The sequence below is a fragment of the Amblyomma americanum genome, chromosome 4 (assembly GCF_052857255.1).
Source record: "Amblyomma americanum isolate KBUSLIRL-KWMA chromosome 4, ASM5285725v1, whole genome shotgun sequence".
NCBI classification, from domain to species: Eukaryota; Metazoa; Arthropoda; class Arachnida; order Ixodida; family Ixodidae; genus Amblyomma; species Amblyomma americanum.
In genome coordinates, this window is record NC_135500.1 from 187449324 (window position 1) to 187471494 (window position 22171).

At 49.8% G+C, this 22171-nt stretch overlaps 2 protein-coding genes across 4 annotated transcripts in view; one reads left to right on the top strand and one right to left on the bottom strand.

Moving 5' to 3' along the window:
- Ndf (Nucleosome-destabilizing factor) overlaps positions 1–22171 on the top strand; it is a 111878-nt gene that overhangs the window by 37879 nt on the left and 51828 nt on the right. For both annotated transcript variants that reach the window (XM_077662602.1, XM_077662603.1), the window contains one exon: positions 2261–2434. In XM_077662602.1, the coding sequence (XP_077518728.1) occupies positions 2261–2434 (174 nt within the window). The remainder of the gene's footprint in view (positions 1–2260; positions 2435–22171) is intronic.
- Positions 3691–11725, bottom strand: LOC144128841 (uncharacterized). 2 transcript variants are annotated; one of them, XR_013313835.1, is made up of 4 exons: positions 11299–11725; positions 8706–10676; positions 4953–8514; positions 3691–4402 (listed from the first exon to the last, which is right to left on the bottom strand). XR_013313835.1 is itself a non-coding variant. In XM_077662601.1 (3 exons), the coding sequence occupies exons 2-3, from the start codon at positions 10662–10664 to the stop codon at positions 7924–7926; spliced, it is 2550 nt and encodes an 849-aa protein (XP_077518727.1). In that variant the 5' UTR covers positions 10665–10676; positions 11299–11725; the 3' UTR covers positions 3691–7923. The 2 variants fall into 2 exon arrangements, 1 of the variants encoding a protein (XP_077518727.1); XM_077662601.1 differs by having other exon boundaries at positions 3691–8514.

Here is a 22171-nt window from a genome sequence, read left to right on the forward strand (position 1 = left end):
ACCTGCCACTACGCAGGCACAGCTAGGTTCCTGCAGGAGCAGATTACGGTAGTGGATCGCAGTGCACCAAGGCTCTCTAATAATTCAATCATATTTTTCCTTTTACACATCAATCATCATTTCAAACATTCTTATTGGGAACGTCAAAATGTTGTGCATGATAGCACGTTTCTCACCGTATACAAGTTTCAACGTTGTATAAAAAGCACCGGCGAAAAATCCAGAGGAAAAATGAAACGGGACTTATACACCGGAAAATTTGGCCTATTCAAATAATTATGGTTGGTGATACATTGAAGCAGTCTGCTGCAAGCAGTTAAAGTATGTTAGGTCCTAAAATGAAGTGGGTAAAGGAAAGAAGCAAGCATGTATATAGGTGCTTGGGGATCCAGAAGTGTGCTTCAAGTGACCTGGAGGTCCTGCAGGTGCTTCAGAATATTCAAAACAAGCTTTCTCACCTTTCTGCATTGCCTTTTTTGTTATCTTTCTGTTGACGAGAGGATTAGAGGACAGTGCAAGACAGGCATGACCCTGCCTTCTGTGTCTTACTCGTCCTTTTGTCTGAACTGCAGAATTCTTTGAAAAATAAAAATGCCTAGCTGAGGATTGACTGTTTCAAACCAACTAGCCCTTTCAATGGAAGCCTTCTTGGTGCATGTTTGGTAAAGAGGATCTTAAAAGTAATGCTAGTGAGGAAGTCACAGGCATAAAATCTTCCGTGAACATGTATTTTTGCATGCTGATTCTAAATGTGCCATTTAATTTTATGTAAAACAAGCCCATGTGCAGTTATGTAATATGTTATGTAACTATACCGCAGCGGTGGCCGAGTGGTTGAGCATCCGCCTCGCATCCAGAAGGTGCGGGGTTTGATCCCCAGTGCCGCCGGGTACCCACCGGTGATAAAATGGGTACAAGCTTTCCCCTGGTCAGGTGCTCGGCTTATTTAGGGTGAAATGCTTGGGAAGTGGGTCTTTGACCCCGCCTTGAGAAGTCGAAAAAACCTTGTGTCATGGCGCACTTTGGCCATAGATGCCCTTGCGCCATAAAAATCCATCGTCGTCATGTTATGTACCTCTTTGCCAAAAGTTTTTTATGTATTCTGCAGCAGGGAATGTGCTAAAATGTATGTCATTGGTTTCTCATGGCGTTTTCTTTTATCCTCATGGCAGTGAGTAAAATTATCATCCTGCCCATCGTATGACTTGAGTTACAAGGTTTTGGAGCAGTCACTTCAGAAACAGGAATACAAACTTTTCTTCCCATTTCTAGAGTGGCAGCTTCAAAACCCCAAAACTTAATCTCAATGATTGCAGGATAATTTCACCCTTATTGCATTTCTTGATGTTGTGAAAAACCAGTAGCATGCATTTTAGGATGTTCCTGCAGCAGTTTTTTTTAAAGTTCTCGACAAAAACATATATAACTTATTACAAAAGTGCACAAGGATTTGTTTTGGATGAAATTCAGTGACATATTTAAGATGAAGAAAAGAAATGCTTCCAGGCAGTTCTTTAACAATAGTACAATGGTGTCAAGCAAACGTCCGTGCAGTGCTTGTTGACAAAGCGGAGTGGCAAAAAGGACGAAAACAGCAGGCACTTTGCGTGCATGTGCATATTCTCTGCTGTATCTCCACCCCGCTTCGCCGCAGGCCGCTGTACGGCTGTTCGTTCAACACTTGGGTGAGACTTTTAAAGAATTGGCCAAATGTAGATATTCCCTGAATATGTCATAATTGTAACTTCGTTAATAAGAAACATTTTTTTCAATACCCTTTTTCCAAAAACCTTTAAAGAAGACAGGAATTGCACATTGTTGGCTTGTGGCCTTTGTTCAGTTGTGTTGCACTGAACCTGCTGCAAAGTACAGCCTTTATCAAAAATGTGCAGCTCAAGAGGCCTGCTTCTATGCCGTATAGCGGGGTTCTCTGGCCCATTTGGTAGCTAAGCTTGGGAGGGTTGAGGGCATGAATTTCTCCCACCTTTGAGAGATCGCCGAGGGTGCAAAACGAGCCACTCCACGACGCTCAGAAGCAAACCTCTTGGGCTGTGTATTTTTGGCAAATGCTGTACTTTGAAGCATGTTAGCAGTGCCAAGGGAATTGAAAAAAGCCTTACAGCAAAAGACAGAATGGCTCGAATGAAGACTTGTTAGTCTGTTGCAGATAGAAGACTGGAAATACGTGCTTTTGATTGAACTTCAGTGGTGGAGCTAGTAAGAGTTCACAATGTGTCTCCCTTTTGCACACGAATGGCAGGTGACGCCACCCTTGGATGTGGAGAGGATATCGGACGTGCTGCGGGAAAAGCGGGTGAGCCCGTCAAACCTGAAGTTTGGGTTCCTGGGCTTAGGCAACATGGGCCAGGGCATGGTCAAGAACCTCCTCAACTCGGGTCACCACATCACCGTCTGGAACCGAACACCCTCCAAGGTCTGACCTGCCTTTGCTTTTCCTTTGGTGGCGTTCTTGAGGCTGAAGTATTATTCTGCAGTCAGTTTCAGCCATGGGATCTTCCATGTCCGCAGTGGGGACCTGGTGGTCGTTTGAGCGTCGCCTCGCATGTGGAAGGTGCGGGGTTTGATCCTGCTCTTTCCCGTTTTGTAAACACAGTGCATGGAAAGAGAACAGTCTGAACAGCACTGAGGTTGTGTTCTGCAGTGAAGCAACAGTACGGGGCAACCATGACCAGCGCGGCGGCGCTCAACTTCAAAAAAATTTTTTCTCGATAAAACAAGAAAGACCTCTATAAAAATTGCTGAGCAACATTACAATAAAACAAGCTATTAGAAGCAGGTGCTCACTACATTTTTGCATTGAGCACCACAGTATAATATTTTCGTCTGAATACGGAGCAAAATGCACTTTTTGCAACTTTAGCATTTTTTTTATCGTTATTCGGATTAATTTTAGTGTAAACAGTTTTTTCCATGTTCTGGCGAGCCAGTGAAAAGTTCCAAAATGGACCGTCTTAAGTTAGGAAAACGAATTACAAGAATATGAAAACCTTTTGCAGGCAATGTCTTGACACATGATAAAAAATACAACTCATATACATTGTTCAGAAAAAATGTGGAGGGCAGAAGGAAAAATAGACATTTTATTGTGAATTTTTTACAGAGACCTAGAGATCTAGCGGTAAAATTTTTTTCCCGCTAGATATAAAGGGGAATTGCTTTTAACAGTTCAATAAAGAGTCGCGAATTTTTTGAACGAAATCGAAGAGTGGCGAGCGCGTACATTGGTGCGTTTGGCATGGAATGGCCCCTTAGGCTTCCTTGTCAACTGATCCTTCTTTGGTCAAAACTGAATTTTGAAAACTGAATTCTGCATACTTTTCCAGTTTTTTTTTTTTTTTTTTCTAGTCTGAACCAAGAACTCCATCCCCCTACTTATAACCTTGTTTGCAAGCAGGAGCAGTTTCGCTCAGCATGGGGCTTCTCACTAGGGCCTCCCACTGACACCCAGATGCCCTTTGAGTGCACATGCCCCCTTGTAGGTGTGGCAGCTTCCGGTTGCTGCTTATGAATGCCAAAAATAGGCTGTTCGCTGTTCATGTCCCTTTCTTTTCCTCACATGCTAATTGAAGATGAATAGGGCACTTCATAAAATCGACAGGAGCACTGGTTCTTGCATTTCGAGGAAATTTTGCACCATTTTGCGCAATAATAAACGGTCCATGAGTTTGGTTTCTTTTTTTTTTTTTTTGCGCTGTGGTTGTGGCATAGTAAATTGCCACGCTTGCCTGGCTTTTTCTGAATTGAAGATTCCAAATACACTCATCGCCGTTGCTAATGAATAAAATTGAATTTAAAAAAAAAGTGACAAAACTTGATGTCCCTTATAGTTAAATGTGGATTGGAACTGTGGTCCAGGTTTCCTTGTAGCGAAGCAGATTTGCTTTCAGTCACTGAGGTGCCATTCATTGACGTTACCCTCGAGGGAATGGATTGTTGTCCACCTGTGTTGAACGAGCCAGGCTCACTGCCTGCATCACGGCTTGTCTTTGCGTATTACCAGCACTTGCTATCAGGCAAATCTCCGCGCATTTAATTGCATTCATTCTCTGCCGGAAAGCCCCCTATAGCTAAATTCAACTTGATGCCATAAGAACCTTCTCCTCAGTGCATTTATTAGGCTGTCCGTACTGTCCACCTCGTTTATTCTTTTCATCCTGGAGGTACTTGGTAAAAATATTTTTGTGGCAGGCTGAGGACTAGTGCTACTTTTTTGGGAGCAAAAGTTGAGCACAGTAGATCAGTGAGCACTGTTTTTATAGCAGGTGCAGCACTGCAGAGACATTATTAGTGCCATTAAAAAATGTTACCTTCAACAAAATTTAGATGTTTCTGCTGAATCCATTGCTTTTCTTCTGTTTGTCAGCACAGGGGTTTCCTGGTGCTGCAAAGGAACGTGCATGAATAGGTTCAAGGCTGGCCTCCTTTCCAGTTTCCCAATTAAAAGCGCCTTAGTAATAAGTAATAATTGGCTACCAAAAAAGGAAAGTCACTGTAGCTGACTCTGCCAGGGTAGATGATGACGAAAACATTTATTTAAACCACAATGACTTAGACGAAGGGAAGGCTGATCGGGTCCCTAGTCCGGGGCACCATTGGTAAAAGCCGCTGCCCGTGCTCTGGCGACGAGGGCTCGTTGTTCCTCGAAGTCCGAACTGGACAGGGCCGCCTCCCAGCCCTCCCACGGCCGATTTATTATGTCAATACTGCTATTTTCCCGACAAGCCCATACCAGATGAGTCAGAGTCCTTTTCGGTGCAGTGCAAATTTTGTGGCCAGAAGGCGAACTGCCAGGGTGGAGATCCAAACCCCATCATAAAGGAACATATAAAGAAGGGAGAGAGAGAGAGTTGCCTTTTTGGATCGCTGCGAATTAATTTTGACTACCCCAAGTTCTTGGACGCACACCGACGTAGCACAGTACATGGCCATACCTTGCATTTCACCTCCGCTGAAAAGGGGCTGCCATGGCATGCGTTTGAGCCTACAGCAGCCTTGCTTAGAAACCACGCCACTGCAGAGAGTGAAAGGTACCTTGCATATAAATGATTTTGGCACTGGCTTAATGTTGCAGTAATGATGCCAGGGCTCATTCCATGCTGATGTACTGGCACACGTGGTGTACTTTTGCAGAGACCCATGTTAGAGATGGCTGTCTAGTTTTCTGGGAATGTATTCTTTAGCAGGAAAACCAACCAAATAAACCCATTCCCCATGGAGTGCCTTGCACCAAGGCCTTTTACAACAAGGGGTATCTGTGTACGTGACCATACCTGCAGGCTGTGATTGTTTGAACATGTATGAGGCACCTCCACAGTGGCCAAATAGTGGGTCCAGTACTCGATGTCTACAGGAATTCGCAGTTTTTTTTTCATCAAACTTTTTGGAAGTAAAGCGCCTGGCTTTATTAAGGGAGATGCGACTTTATAAAAAAAAAGTGCCATCTAATCATCGAAAGCAAACACACACCATGGACACACCCCTCTGCTTTTCGTATCAAAAAGCGCTGCTGGAACATTTCAAATTGGCTGCATCAGCAACGAGTGCATTGCTCATACTAGTGGTACCGAGTAGATGGTACTGCAGTGTTTTAATATCAGTTGCGTTTTGAAGGGGTAGAACAGGCAAGTGCCCGCTCCACTCAACCGTACTTTGTAAACAGATTGTATACAAAGTGCCTTAAAATGTACAATTGTGTACAAAGAAAACTCGCAGCTTTTTCTTAGTGCCCTGCACCTAGCTGTAATTTTTGTATCAGGTGCATTTAGCAACCTTCCGTTGCAAATAAGATAAGTGTCATCCGCCATTTTTGTGGAGACAGATTTTGGCGCAAGGAATCACGTCAGCTTTTTTTTTTTTCGTCAATTTTAAGCGTAATGTGCATCTTCAAAACAAAGTGATTCCACAATCACTCGACCACTTGCATGACAGATCCTGTCATTTTGATGTTACTATTTCCAACAATTATGACACTTCGAAGGAAATTTTGCACATCCCTGTAAAATATTACCTCATGGAATTTTGATCTGGAAAGCTAACAAATCGTTCCTGAAGCCTGAATATACTATTTCAGCGGAAAAAAATGTTTGTTTTCGCTGGAAACAAGAAAAAATGGCATCTGAAAGGGTTAAAGCACTTACTTGCTTTAGCATCAGTGCCTTTCTGATGCCAAAGCAAATGCGTTGGCCTTCTTTGGCCAGGTTTTCAAAACGTGCAGAGATAGAATCTGCCCCGGAATTATCTTGAAAAAAAAAAAAAATTATTGTGCACGTTTTTATGCCAAGGATAGGCTGCAGAGCAGTTTGCTGTGTGTGATCCTTCTGTTGTGAATTTAAAGTAGCCTCTGTTAGGGCTTCATGTACTGTATCTGCTATGCATGCGATTGTGTGGAAAACATGTACCTTCCTTGTGATAGAGACACAAGTTTCAAGCGTTTTACCATAAGCACGTTTCGGGAGTGCGTGAACCAACATAGATGGCTATATTTGCTGAAAACTTTTGTTTTGCTGTCGTGGCATTGCAGCCAGTAATTTTTCAAAAAGTGGTATGCGTTACGGATATCTGCAACCAATCAGCTATGCAATTATTTTGATTAGTGCTTGCAGTTATTAAGCTGTCTATTCAGGACTTGCAAGCAAAAACATTGGTAGGATTTTAAACTACATATGCATGTACCCAGCAGTAAAGTGCTTGGGCATAGCCACTTTTTTGACCTGATGGAGACGTGCATAACTCCCCACATGCACTAGAACCAAAGTAGGGTTTCTGTGTCCTTTTCCTCTGAATAAAAACTTCTACATGGCACATGGCTTCAATAAAACAAAAATGAGCAAGCACAAGCAATCATTCAGCACCATGGCACTTCCTGGATTTTGTCTTTCTTGAACGGTGCATCCTCTTCACTATGCTTGCATTGTGACCAGCACACACCTCAGTCAAAAAAGCAGGTACATATTTTTATTATGAAAAAAGAAGTTTGAAAAAAAAAAGACATCTGTACCATTCACTGTCACAGGAAATACACTTAATGTAAACAATAATGGGAACAATAATTACTATAAAAAATGTCCACAGGTAAATTTCTTGCACCATAGAATTCTCTTTGAAATTGCCATCTGTGGGGCACACAGCTTGTTTATAGCTGCAAGCCAGCCCTGCATGGATGTCAGTTTTCTGCCTCATCAGGAACCATTGACAACAAAAGTGCACTTTCAAACATGCAGCAGTCTAGTATCCACAAGCATGGGAGTCTGGGGAGAGCCGGAGTTGGAGCCTGGAATAACAAGAATGCTCACTACTGTGAATACCTTTGAAAGCAAAGGGTGCATCCTGTCTATCACAGAAACTTGGCTTATCTAAAAGCCTGAAATGTGGCAGCTGTTGTCGAGGGGAAGGGCACCTTCTGGAAGATACAGGGATTATTCCTCTTTATGTGCTCTTCTTCTTGATATGTTCTAAATAGTGCTGTTAGAAGCACTTGTTTTTGCTACTGTTCCTCTAAGACACCGGTACGAAAATATGCAATGCACCTCACAACCTAAGCGACTGTAAGCATGGTGCAGCCTTCTGGGCAGAGGTATTAACTGTGAACATGCCTCTGAAGCAGTTAAGGTGTCCCTAGATGTCCCTCCCCCCCCCCCACTTAATTTTTCTTTTTTTTTTACTTAGCATGCAACACACACTATAGTGGACGACAGTCCTTTCTGGCTAGACTAGCTTGTCTGAATCTGGCTGCTGCCCTTGTGAAACATTAAGCTGGGTGTCTGGGATCTAGAGCACACTGTAAGCTCCATTCCTGACGCAAGCAAGCTGCACTTGCCACCTGTCTGAACAGCATGAATGTCAGCACAAAAACAACAAAATTCAGTTTGTTAAGTACTCTTCTATTCTGTAGTCTCTGCTTCATCACACAGCAGTCTCGTGGGATGCATTGTGCAGTAGCGGCACTTCAGAGGCAGCTGCTTCCATCTGTGAGTCCATATGCACAGTCACGTTTAAGGGTGGCATGCGGCTGGGGCCTGGCTGTTCTGCTGACATCACACACATCACTTCCGGCATGTCGACTACAGGGAGCTCTGCAGCAAAGTCAGGGAAGCAGTCAAGATTGGGGAAGTTTGGCTGCAGGACCACTTCATCTGGCGACACCTGAGATAGTGTATCTGGCGTGTAGTAGGCAGAGACCTGGCTCTCAGTGTCCTCATCCACAAACAGTGGGAGGATGGCTGGTGGTGGCGGCAGCATCTCCAGATGCGGAGGCACAAGCCCTAAATCTGCAGCATCGAAGATGATGGAGTCCGTGCGGGCGCAGACACTTCTACAGCTCTCAAGGTTAAGGTTCTCCAGTATCTTGTTCAGGTGCTGTTGCTGCAGCTTGTAGTTCTCACGCAACTTGTACAGATGATGAGCACTGAATTTCCGAATCCTGTTGCGCTGAAAGACGTAGTTCTCTCGAAGCCTGTCAATTTGGCCCACACCATAGTCCCGCACCCGTTGCACCTAGAGTAGGAACAAGTAGGTGGTTTAAAACACTCGTGCTGTATTACAGTTTTGGCGGCAACAAGTCCAAAGCTGTTTGGGTTTTATAGTTTGTGGTGGTTTCAAGTACCAAGAACTTCGAAAACTGTCTTTTCTGCTACTGTCAACGAACTACTTGAACATTGTGTAATGGGGTGAAAAATTTGTCTTACCTGTGAGTAATAGTTGTCCCGAATGTTGGTGATTTGTGTTGTGCCATAGTCGCAGAAATCCCGCAAGCGCTCTGTCTGGCCCGAGTAGCTCTCCCGGATTTTCTCCATCTGCTGCGTACAGTTGTCCTTGATCCTCTGCACTTGGCAGGCGTAGTTCTCTCGAAGGCGCTCCAGTTGCTGGCACCGGTACTGCTCCAGGCTTTCGAGCATGCGGTAGAGCTGGCGTGCACGCGGGGAGTTGCCACCCATGCAGCACGGACACTCCACCCCAAACCTTCGCAGTATGGCACTGACTGCCATGACCACCAATGTGATCAGCAGAAAACCAAAGGCTGTTGCACAGCCCACAAGCACACTCACTATTTTGACATTCACAAGGAAGTCATAGTCAAGGGTCAGCTGTATGGCCACTGTATGGTGGCCCAGCACATTGCTCGCTGTGCACCGGTAATGACCACTGTCACCACGTTGAACCTCACGCACAAAAAGGTCCCCATTCTTAAGGAGCACAAACTTGGGACAATCACCCTTTGCCACTGGTCCATTGAGGGAAGAGTTTCCAACAGATGCACCGTACTCCACAGTCCAGTTGAACCGGTGTCTGTGTGGTGTGGTCCAGGTGATTGATGGAGTGGGACTTCCGTCCACACGGCATGAAAGCACTGCTGATGTAAGCAACCTAAAGTGTGCCTCGGTGGTGTACTCAAGCACAGTGGCATTGCGGCACACCATGTGCTTGTCAACAGCATCAAGCAGCGTGATGTCCGTTAGATTTGAGGGCTTGGCACAGAGCGTATGGGACGGTGACAACAGATGAGCCTGCACGTTGTCACGCAGCCACAGCAACAGCCAGTACAGCCGGCAGTCACAGAACCAGGGATTGCCATTGAGACGAATTCGTTCCACTTGTGTCAGCGGGTCAAACAGCCCAGACGGGAGAGTTGTGAAATTATTGAAACGCAAGTCCAGCTTGCGAACAGTTGTCAGTGGCCAGAGAGCGCCATTTTCCACAGTCTCTAGAGCAGGGCAGTCTGTCATGAGCACTTCCTGCACACTGTCGAGGCCCACGAATGATGCCTTTGACAAGTGGGAGAGCTTGTACAGGTGCGATGCATGCAGTTGGCGGACTTTGTGCCCATGTTTGAAGGCTTCGTGAAGGCCCAGCATTGGGTTGTGGCTAATGTCCAGTACTTCAAGTTTTGGCGTCGGTCGAAACGTGCCGGCTTGTATGGTCGGGATTTGGTTGTGGCTAAGATTGAGATATTGCAGCGAGTTTAGGCCTTTAAGGCTTAGTAGCCCTATGGAACTGATGCTGTTGTAATCCACCCGTAGATGCACAAGGTGATGCAGCGACCAGAACACAACATTGTTCAGTGCATGGACATTGTTATGCGAGAGGTCAAGCACTGTCAAGTTCGAAAGGCTTTGGAACCACTCGTGTTTCAATTGGTCCAGATGGTTTCCCGAGAGGTTTAACACAGTAAGTGCTTCAAGGGCATCGAAACTATTTACATGGATGGCATAGATCACGTTGTTGCTCACATCCAGCTCTTGGAGAGAGACTAGCGTCCGAAAACTATCTACATGTATTTTTTCTATAAGATTCTGGTGCAGATTGAGGCGGCTCAGGTAACTTGCATGTGTATAGTTTGTGGGACTCAGCTCGCTTGAGTTGAAGCTTCGGATCTTGTTCCGCGAAAGATCGAGTGAGGCCACTTGAGGTGAGAGGTCCTTCGGCACGGCCCTGCGCAGCTGCCCGACGCAGAGGACTTGCTGCGCTCCGGATGAGTCGATTGTGCGGCACTTGCACGTTTGGGGACAGTCGGGCGGCGCGCCATCTTGGCGGACGGCACCATCCGAGCCAGCGCCGTCCGCCGGTGCCACGCCGCAGGCGGCACATGCGAGCAGCGAGAGGCATACATAGAGTGTGACGCCTCTCGATGGCAGCTTCACTTGCATTGTTTGTCACGCCTGGAATAGAAAAGGTGGCGGCATCGTCAACCAGCGCGGACGAGTTGGTAGAGCGGTTTTATCGACTCGGCTCTGCATCGATCGTCTGTCAGTTGCGAAATCGCGCCTCGCATGCGGGTGTTTACAAAACTTGGCTCAAACTGCGGTGGACGCCTGGCCTAAGACATTAATATTACTCTGAAAATGATGTGTCGGCCTACATCCAGCGAGGTTCGGTGAGGGGCAATGTTTGTAAGCATTTTCCACGACGCCGCGAGCGGTGTCGTTAAATTAAGGGCCGAATTCGCCGGACCCGTCGCGAGGGGCTGCTGTTCGGCTTGTGAAGTCCCGCGAACCCATTGGGTCATTCTGTCCGCCGTTAACGGCTGATAAGCAGCTGGCTGCGACCAGGAACGGATTAGGCCTAATGTCGACCGCACTGCTCGTATGTAAGACGGGTCGCGAAGTTGCGCTGTTTCCGCGCGCCGTTGCCACCCCGCGCTTCCTATTGTCGCGGGTGATCCGCCGTCGCGAGCAATATGGGCAAGCTTCCGAGTGTTCGAGCTAGCGAGCGCGCAAGGCCAGCGGCCTCGATCGGCAGTTGGGCGCGCAAAGGAGAGCGAGGTTGCCGGGGCTTCCTTACCGTCTCGGGGTCAACGAGGATTGCCGCTGCCTTTAGCCTGGGCCGCTTTCCCCGCACTGTTGACCGGCTGCGGATCATCGTGAACGAGTGGTTGTTGCGGCGCGGCTGCGACCCGCGAGCATCGTTTCCAGCTTGCTGCCGTCGCGAAAGGCCCAGCGACCGCCGTCGGCCCCCGTCTGCTGCTCTGCTGCTACCGCGCGGAGCGGCGCCAACATGTCCGTCCGATCCGGTGCGCGCGCGCGCGGGCGAGGAGGCTGCTTCGGCGCCTTTCTCTTTCGATTCCGCTACCCCCTCTCTCTCTCCTCCTTGCATCGGCCCCTCTCTGCGTTCCGGCGCTTTTGCTGGGTCGCCGTTGCGATGCATTGTTGCGCCCCAGAGGAGGAGGAGGAACCTTTTCGTTGTCGTGCGCCGGTGTCGGAGCGTAGTCTGCCCAAACATCTGCGTCGCTCTTCGAGGCCTTGTTGTTGTTGTTGTTTTCCCTTGGTGGGGGTTGTCACGTCTGCTTGTCGCTTTTTTTTCCCCCTTTAGTTCTTCAAACGAAGATAACCCAATAAGAGCGCCGCGCGCACATAGCAGTGCCTCTTTCCAGAATTCAAACTCGTTCGCTTTGTTCCAGTTCTGTCCTCGATTGACGATTTCTTTTGTGCCCCGTCGTCGCACCGGAGGGACCAGCTTGGCCGCTACCAACCGCCTCGCGCATGCTAATTGTGTTGCGGCCGTATAGCGGATACAGCATGGCTTCGAGAACGTTGCTCGGTATCTTACGTGCGCGACTATATTCGCAGGAGAGGCTCAGGGAGGAGGCGTTTGGCCGTGTCAGCGCTTTGCTGCAGTAGTGGCCTGCGTGCGCCGCTACGCAGCGACCAAGTTGCCCCCCCCCCCCCCCCCTCCCCTCCAGAGAACGTATGATTGAGGGCTCAAGTGCGACATTAGCGAGTGAAGGAGCTCGTTGGAATATTTATTTTCTTTCGCCACCCGGCGTCGCAGCTTGCGCCGCGGCATTGCCACATCTCTCGGTGAACCGGTCGTGACCGCGAAGTTGGTCGTTCGGCGCTAAACGTTCTACCCCGCGGCGAACGTCTCAGTGCGCTCCGATTCGGTTCGCCTGTCGCCTAAGACGCTTTAAAAACTCGAATCGAGCGTGGGCGTCGCAGTTTGCTGCGCAGGCAAAAGAAAGAAGGGAAAAAAAAAGCATTGATAGATTCAGCCCGGCTGCACATACGCACGCTGGTTTGCAGGCGGAGCTGCGCGCGTTTCCATTCTGCCTTTCCTGGTGTGTCTGCGAAGTGATCTTTTTTTTTTCGTATGTTTTGTTTTTTATGAACGCCCGCGCTTCGCAGCCGTCTTAGCGCCCGGTGTGCCCTTTGCTGCTCGCTTGCGGAGCGCAGCCCTGACTTATCTGTGTTGCGGACCGCGCGATGGTCGAGAGTTGCCGGGGTGAAAGAGAGAGAGTGGCGCGACTGTTGTGTGTGCCGCCCGAGGGGCGAGGAAGGCGAATGAAATAACCGTTTGTCCTTTTGGCTTCTGCGAGGGGGGCATCCGCCCTCTTCCATGTGCCCAGGTCTGTCATCCGGGTATCCCGTGCTATCGGTGCCCGCGCCGAGAACCGGGGAGAAATGACTGCCGGTGGTGGTGCTATCTCGTTTTTATTTTTTTGTCCGCTTGGAGTTTCCGATTCGACATAGGCCGCGCTGCGGTTCGATAACTCGGTTATTTGACGCTCGCTTTTGAGTCTTGCTGCGAGCGGCGGAACCGTTGCGCCTTTCTTCCGTTTTACTTTTTTCCTCTTTCGCTCTTCTCTGTCTCACTCTTTCGAGCGAGTTTGGCAAATGGCTCGCGGAGTTGACGCCGGTTCCTTGGCCGGCTGCTCCGACGCTTATTTATTTATTTTTTATTTATTTATTTATTTATTTATTTATTAGTACCTCACAGGCCCCGAAGAGCATTGGGTGAGGGGGGCAAATACAGATGTACATACAGATGGAAAAAAAAAACCCCATAATATCGGTGCAAGAACGCGGTACAAGTCAAATACAAGAAAGGAACACGAAATTTATACAAAACCGAGTTAAAATAACATCAGACACGAAACAACGTTAAGAACAAATGAAACTGTTGTACATTTCGAACATCACTATGGCAATAAATGTATACATAGATGTTTTTTAAACTCACCAGGATCAATGAAAGAGATTATGTTGTCAGGAAGATCATTCCAGAGTTTTATTGCTCTAGGTAATGCAGAGGAATTAAACGACAGGGTCTTCCCATATATCCGGTTGAAGCTGAGTTGATTGTGTAAGCGTTGTGAAGAGCGGAAAGGTGATGCCAGAGGTAACAACGAAGGACGGGTGTGAACATATTTATGGAATAAACACAGAAGTGAAATGGAGCGACGAATTTCAAGTATCTGTATGTCATTAAGGTATTTAAGCTGGGATACACTTGCGAGGGGACTATAATTGCTAAAAATGTACCGGGCAGCTCTGCTTTGAATGGACTCGAGCATATCTATGAGATATTTTTGATGGGGAGACCATATAGGTGAGATAAATTCCAGCTGTGGGCGAACAAATGTAAAATATGCAAGTTTTCGAACGGAGCTAGGTGAGTTTCGAAGGTGGTTGTTTATTAAAATAATATTAAAAAGGAAGGAAAAGATTTTTGCTAGCCCCGGCATCTGCCATCGTTACTTAAGCACCTGAGCTGGGGCAGCGGAAGTAAAGGACAGCAGGCAGAATGGAGAAATGAAATGAAAGAGGTGAGGGGACAGGAAGAGAGGATAGAAGTAATATGTACAAACTATTTACACAATAAGAAATGTGTCCAGGTTGTGCGCGTGATTAGTTCGTTTTAGAGGAATTAAATCACACACGTGCACAGCACTGTGTTGGTTACAACTGGAGCGGGGCGTCCAGTTATTAATCGTTCAAGGAAGAACTCGCGGAGCGTTCGGTCGCTCCTGACGGAGAACGACGCTTATGTGATTTCTGAAAACTGTGCGTTGTGCCTGCTTCTTGGTCGTAGGCGTTTTAGAATTCTAGCCTGAATGCGCGATTGTGGTATACGTTTTCGGGTTCGATGGTTTGTCGTGGCTCCCAGTCACGCCGACCGTTGCGTGTTAGAATGCCAGCGTTGTTCGTCGCCGTATCTCTCTCTCCTTTCTGCGAGGCAAGCGCCCAGAAACCTGACCTCTGTGTCGCTTCCGCTGCTGCCAATAGAGGGGTGACCGCGAGTCTGTTCTTTGGTTAACCCGTTAGCAGCTGCGCCTCGGTAAGACAGCCGGGGCGGCTGGATTCGAATCGCACAGTGATTCACGCGAGTGCTCTGACGTCACCGGTCGGAGGAGAAGTTACGACCCTGTTGTAACCCGCCGGCTGTCTAGGGCGACGGGTAAAACGGAGGCGGTAGCTGTCGAGTGTTTCTCCGTCGCGGCTGCTTCGCGCGACCGTCCGGGTTTCGCGCAGTGCAAGCATCGGGAAAAGAGAGTTCGCTTTCGAGGGCGTTACCTATACGCCCGCGCTCCGACCGGAGCAGCCGTCGTCGTGTGTTTTTCGTTTCGAGCGCGGCGTGTTTTTGCTCCGCGTGACCGGCCGGTGTTTATTCTCCGCTCTCGGCAGCGGGGGCGACTGTGTAACGCCGCACTCCTTCCGCGGGTCGTCCACATCGCAGTGGAAACGTAAACACGAAGAGCGGTGTTGCCGCTCGTGCCCGAGATTCTTTGCGCTTGGGACAGGCAGTAATCCGTGCTTTAAATAAGCGCTCCGCTTGCCCGCCTCCGTCGGTTTCTTGCCGCGGTAATGACGTTCCCGCGTCCAGCGGCGTTGCGCGCGCATTGTGGATGCGGGTGAAGGACGAACGAGGTGACACCTTTCTGTATACACGTACAGGGGCCGCACTCATTCTGCTGATGAGTGTTGGTACAGGGGGAGAGGGACAAAGGAAGGCGCTGAATAAGTTTGTTTCTTTTTCCTCTTTTGTCTTTTCCTGCGGCGTTGCCGAAGCGTACTCTGTACGGCTATGAACCGATCAGCTAGCTCGAAACAGAGCGCTTGCAACTCTCAGAAGCGAAAATTCGCGCTTCGGGTGTCTCACCGTAAAATCCCCCAAGCTCCGCGTTCTTCCGATGTGTTGCGCTGTTTTTATTCCACGATGTTAGGTTGGGGCGCTGTTGCAGCGCCAGTGTGGCGCGCCTCGATTGAACGTCTTGCGCACGCCTTGTTCGGCTGCGCCCCGGGCTCTGCACAGCGCCGATCGGACCGAAAGCGCAACAAAAAAAAGGGGGGGGGGGGGGGGGGGTGCGTGCGAGTGACGGGGCCAAGTGCATTAAGCAAAGTGCGAGCAGCGCTATTGATCGGCGGCGGCGCACTGCTGGTCTGCCGGAGAGGACACCGTTGTTTGCCTGCGTGTGGTCGTTTTCCGGCGCGCTGCTTGCTCGCTCTGCTCGGATGCTTCTCCTCCTCGGGGGCGCGTCCTAATTCCTCGTCTTCGCGCCCCCGAGGCTCCGTAAAGGGGGAGAGCGGTATCGGGGGCCCGCACGGTGGAGCTGACGCGCTGGGAGGAGTCGTTTGCGGCGTCATCGATGCGTGTGTAATGCCTCCCTGACGGGTGCAACTTACCAGCGCTCACTGGGGTAATAATGCGGACAAGTTCCGCCGAGAGCAGCGCTTAGTAGTAGTGGTAGTACCCCGGTTTGCTTTAGTTGCTGACAAGTGTTACAAAAGTAGAATTGTACTTAACGCTGGATGCACTGCAGGTGCCCTCTTTGCCAAAAGTAACCGGGCTGCATGTTTTGCCTCTCAGCCGTGCAGCGAGTCGAACCCTTTAGGCGCTCAAAAAGTAAAAAAAGAGGAGGAGGAAAGTAAACAGGTATTGAAAGCCGAGGACGAGGGTTCTCCTTAAACGATTTAGCGCTCAGTGGTGGCCGAAGTGCTCTACTGCACACGCCTGAGAAGCAAACCAGTGCGGCCTGGTCACTTTTGGTAAAGACTGTACGGAGAATGCGCTTTACTTGTGCGCTGAAAACGAGTATTCATTCGCCTGCATGAAGCTCTAGCGAAGACCTCGACGTCAAAAAGCAATGCTCGTGGTTATTGCTTGCATTGTCAGATGGAAGGCTGACAACGATAAAGTGCTGATAAAGGCCGTGTTATCATATAGCGGGGATGTGTGTTGCTGCGGCCCAAGTCGATGCCCTAGCGGGGCCGAGTGAAACGCGGGTGGGGGAGAGTGCACGGTCCCGCATTGCAGTGCTTCGCTGCAATCGATCGGACCGCTGTCGTGTCCCCAGCCTCAAGGTAACTGGGGCTGAAGCGAGAGCGCGCGCGCTCGGCCGCTTTAGCAGCGGCACGGCTCTGCGATCAAGGTTTCACTGACCGTATCGCACTGGCGTCGAAAGCAGCGTAATTGTGCCTCGGAGAGGCGAATAGCGTGCGACGTGTGCGCCGAGAATTCGCCGTTCGAAAGTCGCATCAAGTTGCCCACGATGGCCGAAACAGTTCGCCTCTCCTGTTCCACGCTTAGTGTAACGATCGAGTCTTCTGTGCGATTGTCTCGAATGCTGATTTTCTTTGTTCGTCTTCTTCTTTAGGTACGTGTTTAATCGAGGTAATTAGAAAGAAGACAGGTGTTTTCCGCTTTGTTCTACGCTGCTCGACCGCACAGGGGAACAGAAAAACGTCCCCATCGCCCTTGCGGAGTCATTTCGCGGGAGGTCGTGCCACGTGACTGGTCTTACTGCCGGTAGCGGTCGTGCGCTCTTGCTTGGTGCTTCGGCGTTCGTCGCAGAGCCGCCTCTGCCTTTCTCTTCGTATTCTCTGGCTGTCTGTCTGGGCTGTCTTTTTCTTCTTGTGTGACTGGAGAGAGAGAGAGAGAAAACTTTTATTTCTTTCCAAGAGGTTCGCGGGGATGAAGACTTCCTGGTCGTCTTGCTTGGGTGCTGGCGACTTGAGTCTTCAAGCAAGAGTGGGCCCTCAGTCCAGGGCTCCACTGAGTTGTGCCGCTTCAGTTGCGTGCTTTACCAAGGCCCTCTGGACCTCAAGCTCGCTGCTGAAGAGACAGCTCTCCCATTGCTCCGCACTCGGTGTTTGTTGATTGTGGAATGCTATGTTTCTCTTGCATTCCCAGGTGATGTGATAGAGTGTGGGCGTACTGCCGCACCAGGAATGTGCCAGCTGTGCAGCGTTATCGCCGCTGCGGTGGCTTGCACGAGTTCTCCGGTCACGTGCCTCGGCTGCGTGCGATGTTAGTGGGAAGCTGTGATTTCGGGGTGCAGCAGCTGTCAAGACTGTAGGGCACCACACGGTCACGCCATATGTATACTGTTGACAAAGTCTTTACTTTGGAGGGTGCAGATATCCGGGGTAATCAGCTGTGTTTAATTTTCCCGTCGTCGAAGCGAAACTGACTCTTAGATGTCATCTGTTTTTTAATGTTTGATTCCTTCCCGCATACACCCCGTTAATACCCGTAAGGAAGGGAGGTATCTGAATAAGATGACTAAAGTAGCTGCTGAAACTTGAGAAACTCCTGAACATTATCACAAAAAGTGGCAGTCTAGAGGCATTCGCCGCTTGCGAACAAGAACTGGATTGCGGAGACCGAAGAAAACAGAAGCGGGGATTTAAAAAAAAAATGTCTACAGAAATGCTGTGGTAGTGCAAGAGCGCCCCAGTTTTCCCCTAGGCGCGTCATTGGCACGCGGGAAAAAAACTTGTCAACTTGGATGCGGTGTTACGTCATCTGACCAGATGACCGCTTTTCTACGGGTACTACCTAGACGTGTAAAAGTCACGCCCCACGATTGTCGGACAATGTTAACCGTTCTTGCGCGCGCGAAAGGTGAGGCAAATTCAGAGCCCGATTTTGGCTTGAATCTCCGCCTCTGTAGCTTTCGCAACGCGGCGCCTTTTTATTTTTTTTTTTCGTTCCGTTCCGCCCTTGGGACTACGTGCGCGGCCGCCGCGGCCTGCAGAGTAGTGCGAAGCTGACCGTGACGCGCTGGACGTCGGCCAAGTGGAACCGTCCTTCTTCTTTTCCTGCTCGGTGCATTTGTTGACGTCGGCCGGCTTGATTCGCTTTCGATGCGGACCCCCAGCTAATGGATGCGGACCCAGCTCCACGCGACTCTCGTGCTTGCTGCTGCCGCCGCCACCGTCGTCCGGTGCGCAGCCTTGCCCTGTCTGGCGAGAGAGAGAGAAACTTTATTGGTTCTATGTGGCGAGCGAGCCACGCGACCGTCGAAAATCGCTGGCTTGTCTTTGCGGTCGCCTTGCTCAGGGGCGCTTTGCTCTCGCAAGAGGAAACGCTCTCGCCGCTGGCGTGGCGTGCCAGCGGCGAGAGCGTTGCCAGCGGCGAGAGCGTTTCCTCCTGCCGAACCAGTAGTCGCGGTATGGCACCGACAGGCATGGCAGCTGTAGTCGGATACATGTCAAGAAAAAAAGCGCTTTTCTCTTCTGTCAAGGGATCCACTTCCAGTCGGTGGCGGCGGTGGATTCTCGTGAACCTGCTAGCGTGACGCAAGGAGTGGCACATGAAAGGGGATAGTCCGCTCCCTGCATTTTCGGGGATACCCCACCCCTTTTCTTCATTGTCACGCTGCTCAGGATAGCCGGCCGACGCCATTGGCTGGAACGGGGTTCTTTGACGGGCAAAAGCTGCTTTTTTCTTCACTTCTTTGTCCCACTATAGACACTCGCGCATGATGCTTGTTTAGCTTATATAGACGATGATGGCCCTGTCCGGTTTGTGTACGCCACCTGTTTCTTATAGTGTCTTTCTTCTGCCGCCCTACGCTAGTTTCCCCAAAGAGGCGTTTGTTCTCTCAGCGTTCCTTCGTCGAATTAAGCGCCCGATCCTGGAATGAATTTGTCCTAAGAAAACGTTGAACGATTCTCGCCACTGTGTTGCGTTCGTGGTGGTGCTGCTGAATGCGTATTCTGCTAGCGCCGGTGCAGATCCTCGACGCGGGAGCGCAGCTGTTGTCGCTGACATCGCGGTCCCATTATTTTTTTATCGCTTTTCCGCTCATTCCGAAGAGCGCGCTTGAGCGGGCCATTTCGTTAGTCCTTGAGCTCCGCTATCTCCCGCGAGAGTACGTGTACTACACGGGTTTCGTTTCACGACGCGCGCACGCATTGCTGTCTCTCCATCACCTGCCGCCATATAGAGCGCCGATTAAAGTGTGCGCTGGGCGCGCCGCTTTCTCCTCGCGACGAGTGCACCGATTGCCGGGAAAGCCTACTCGGACGCTCTGATGAAAGCAGCTTCCTTCCCGGAGCTGTTTTCGCCGACACCCGCCGAGCGGGGTCCCGCGTCTGTTGTCGAGCGCGTTTGGCAGCTGGGAGTTTGGTGTGCTGCTTGCGCATCGCCGACAGCCGCCGCGTTAGATTTCGTGGTGTTTTTGTTTGTGTGATTCTCGTGTTTGGTTTATTTTTGTTTTTATGCGTTGGCATAGACGCTCCGCTGTGAAGAAAGTGTCCGGTGTAGTGATGTGTACCACTCGCTACCTGCAATGGCTGATAGATGGCGAAGTGGAGTGGGGAATACTCCTCACTACTTGTATGGGGGATAGAGGGAGAGGCCGGTAGGTGGCTGTCACGGAAATACCCCTCCCCCCCCCCTTAGAAAAAATAAAATCTTCGTAAACTTCATAACTAATAATGACCACGAATGACCGAACAAAAACGAAAGTGGCTAAGCATGACTCTGGAAAGAGGACAGCGAAGTTGAGCAAAGAACCCTTAATGAGCGAATAAATACATCACAAATTATGTAGCAAAATGTATGTAAAGAGAAGATAAGTAGAATAGAAGCAGTTAAAATACAGGATGACACTTAATACTAACGCATTGTCATCGCATGATAATAATTAAACGCCCCCGTTCTTCTTTTTTTGCACGATCGGTGCGGCTGCCATGCGAAAACAACCACGGGCTTTCAATTTTGAGGCGCGCTAATAAAATCTCTGGAAAAAAAAGGAGCCTACGCATCGAACTTCGTTTTTTTTTTTTGCAATCGCAAAACTTGTTTGTAATTAACGATTCTAGTGTGGAGGTTGTTCTGAGTTTATATATATATATATATATATATATATATATATATATATATATATATATATATATATATATATATATATATATATATATATATATATATATATATATATATATATACCGTTACAATTCATGCCGCATTTCTTCCGTTCTATGCAAGCCAAAGGACGGGTGACAATTCAATTCCCATCGGTTCGCGCTTTAGTCCTTCACCGTTCTGAAACTTATCGGTATACACGGTAGATGACCGCGCGTCATCTTAGCAGCTAATCCATAGCCGTCCACCGCTCAAAGCGCGCACGTGTTAATTTGGCCAGTAAAAGGGCATCTGCCAATCAGCCTTGTCGCACCGCGGCGGTCGTTGGCCGTGACGAAGGCACGCCCTGTACTTGCTGCAGGGATGGGCCACTTGTTGATGCAGGCGTTGAGAACGGACCAGAATCTGGAATCTCTCTGCTCGTTTCGGTAACCGCGTCGCCGGCCCATTCGCTTAACCGCGCCCCTCGGGGACCCTGTGGTTGCCTCGGCGGGGTCCATTATGTTCTCCTAATCACCGCTCCGACAAAATCGACCCGGGCTGCATAATAGGGGCAGGCTTCTTTGGTAATTCGAGAGGTAGAAGTTTCGACTTCCTCTTTTTTATTTTATTTTATTTCTTTGCCCAGAGGAGGGCGTTTATTCGATCGATGCCGAGTTTGAAAGAAAAAGGACGGTCGTCTGTCGTCGTGGCGTCCCGAAATTGCAGCGCGGCGCAAGAGTCGGCGGCGGGCGTCACTCGAAATAGTTCGGAGCCGCCCGCTCGTATTGGAGGGCGGTTGTTTCTCAACAACGCGCCGCGGCCGTCGTTTTGGCGGCGCCAGGTCTCGCACCTATTGAGCTTTCTGGGTTTCTTTTTTTCCTATTTTTAATTTCCTTTTTATGCCAGACGTTTTGTACAAGCTAGCCCGTCGGAACGGCGCGTTGCGCTGTTTCGACAATGTCACGGAACTGCGCGTGTGCCTCCTTCGGCTGCGAGGTCGCCGTCTGAATTCCGAAGTGGCCGCGCCATAGCAATTCTATACGGGTTTGCAGTCCTCTGTGCTTGCCGAATAAAAGTAGAGAGTGTATGCAAATTTCCCCGCACCGGTGCGGCCAAGGCAGCGTTCGACTGCGTGGTTGCGTATCGCTTTGCGTCTTCTCTCGCTTGTCCGAGCATTGTTTCGTCTGATCGAGCGATTTTGGCTGCTTCGACGCTGTTCTCTCTCCGTTTCGCCAGCGTCGAGGAGAGCTGTGGCGGCTTGTGCCTTGCGGGGGTGCGCGGGTGGTTCGAAGCGGAGAGTCTGGGGCGCGCGAACTCGGCCTCGGAGAAGCGCCGAGATCTCTGTCGCGTCGTATATCTGCGCCTCCGCTCTCCTTCCGGGCTGCGGCGGCGTCGTGTTCGCTTTTCGGGCCCCCAAAATACCCGCCAGCCCTCTTCTCACTCGATGGCCGTTCTGTGCCTGGCTTGCTTTCGCTTCGGCTTCCTTCCGACGAGGTCGAGCTCTGGCTACGGAAGGAAACCGCGCGTCGTTGCTTCCCGGATGTCCGGGGAGTGGTGGGGTCCCCGGCCGCGTTACTTTGCGAATCTGGGAATTCGAGCTCGTGTCAGATCTGCTGGCGAACGAGAGGAAAAGGGTGCGTTTGTCGGAAGTGTTGTGGTGGAGAGGGGGTTGGATGCAGGGCTCCGTGTAGTTTGTGCGTTTAGAGTGTTTTTCTAGACGCATTCCTCCGCCACGGTCTCTGGCGCGGCATTCGGCGTTAAGCGCCCGCTGCGCTAGATTTCCGTCGCAGAAGGGAGAAAG

Bases quoted from the DNA above. Each gene is read 5' to 3' on its own strand.
- LOC144128841 (XM_077662601.1), bottom strand. From the start codon at position 10,664: ATGCAAGTGAAGCTGCCATCGAGAGGCGTCACACTCTATGTATGCCTC. The intron at 8,515-8,705 runs GTAAGACAAATT...TTCCTACTCTAG, and splicing joins GGGACAACTATTACTCACAG to GTGCAACGGGTGCGGGACTA.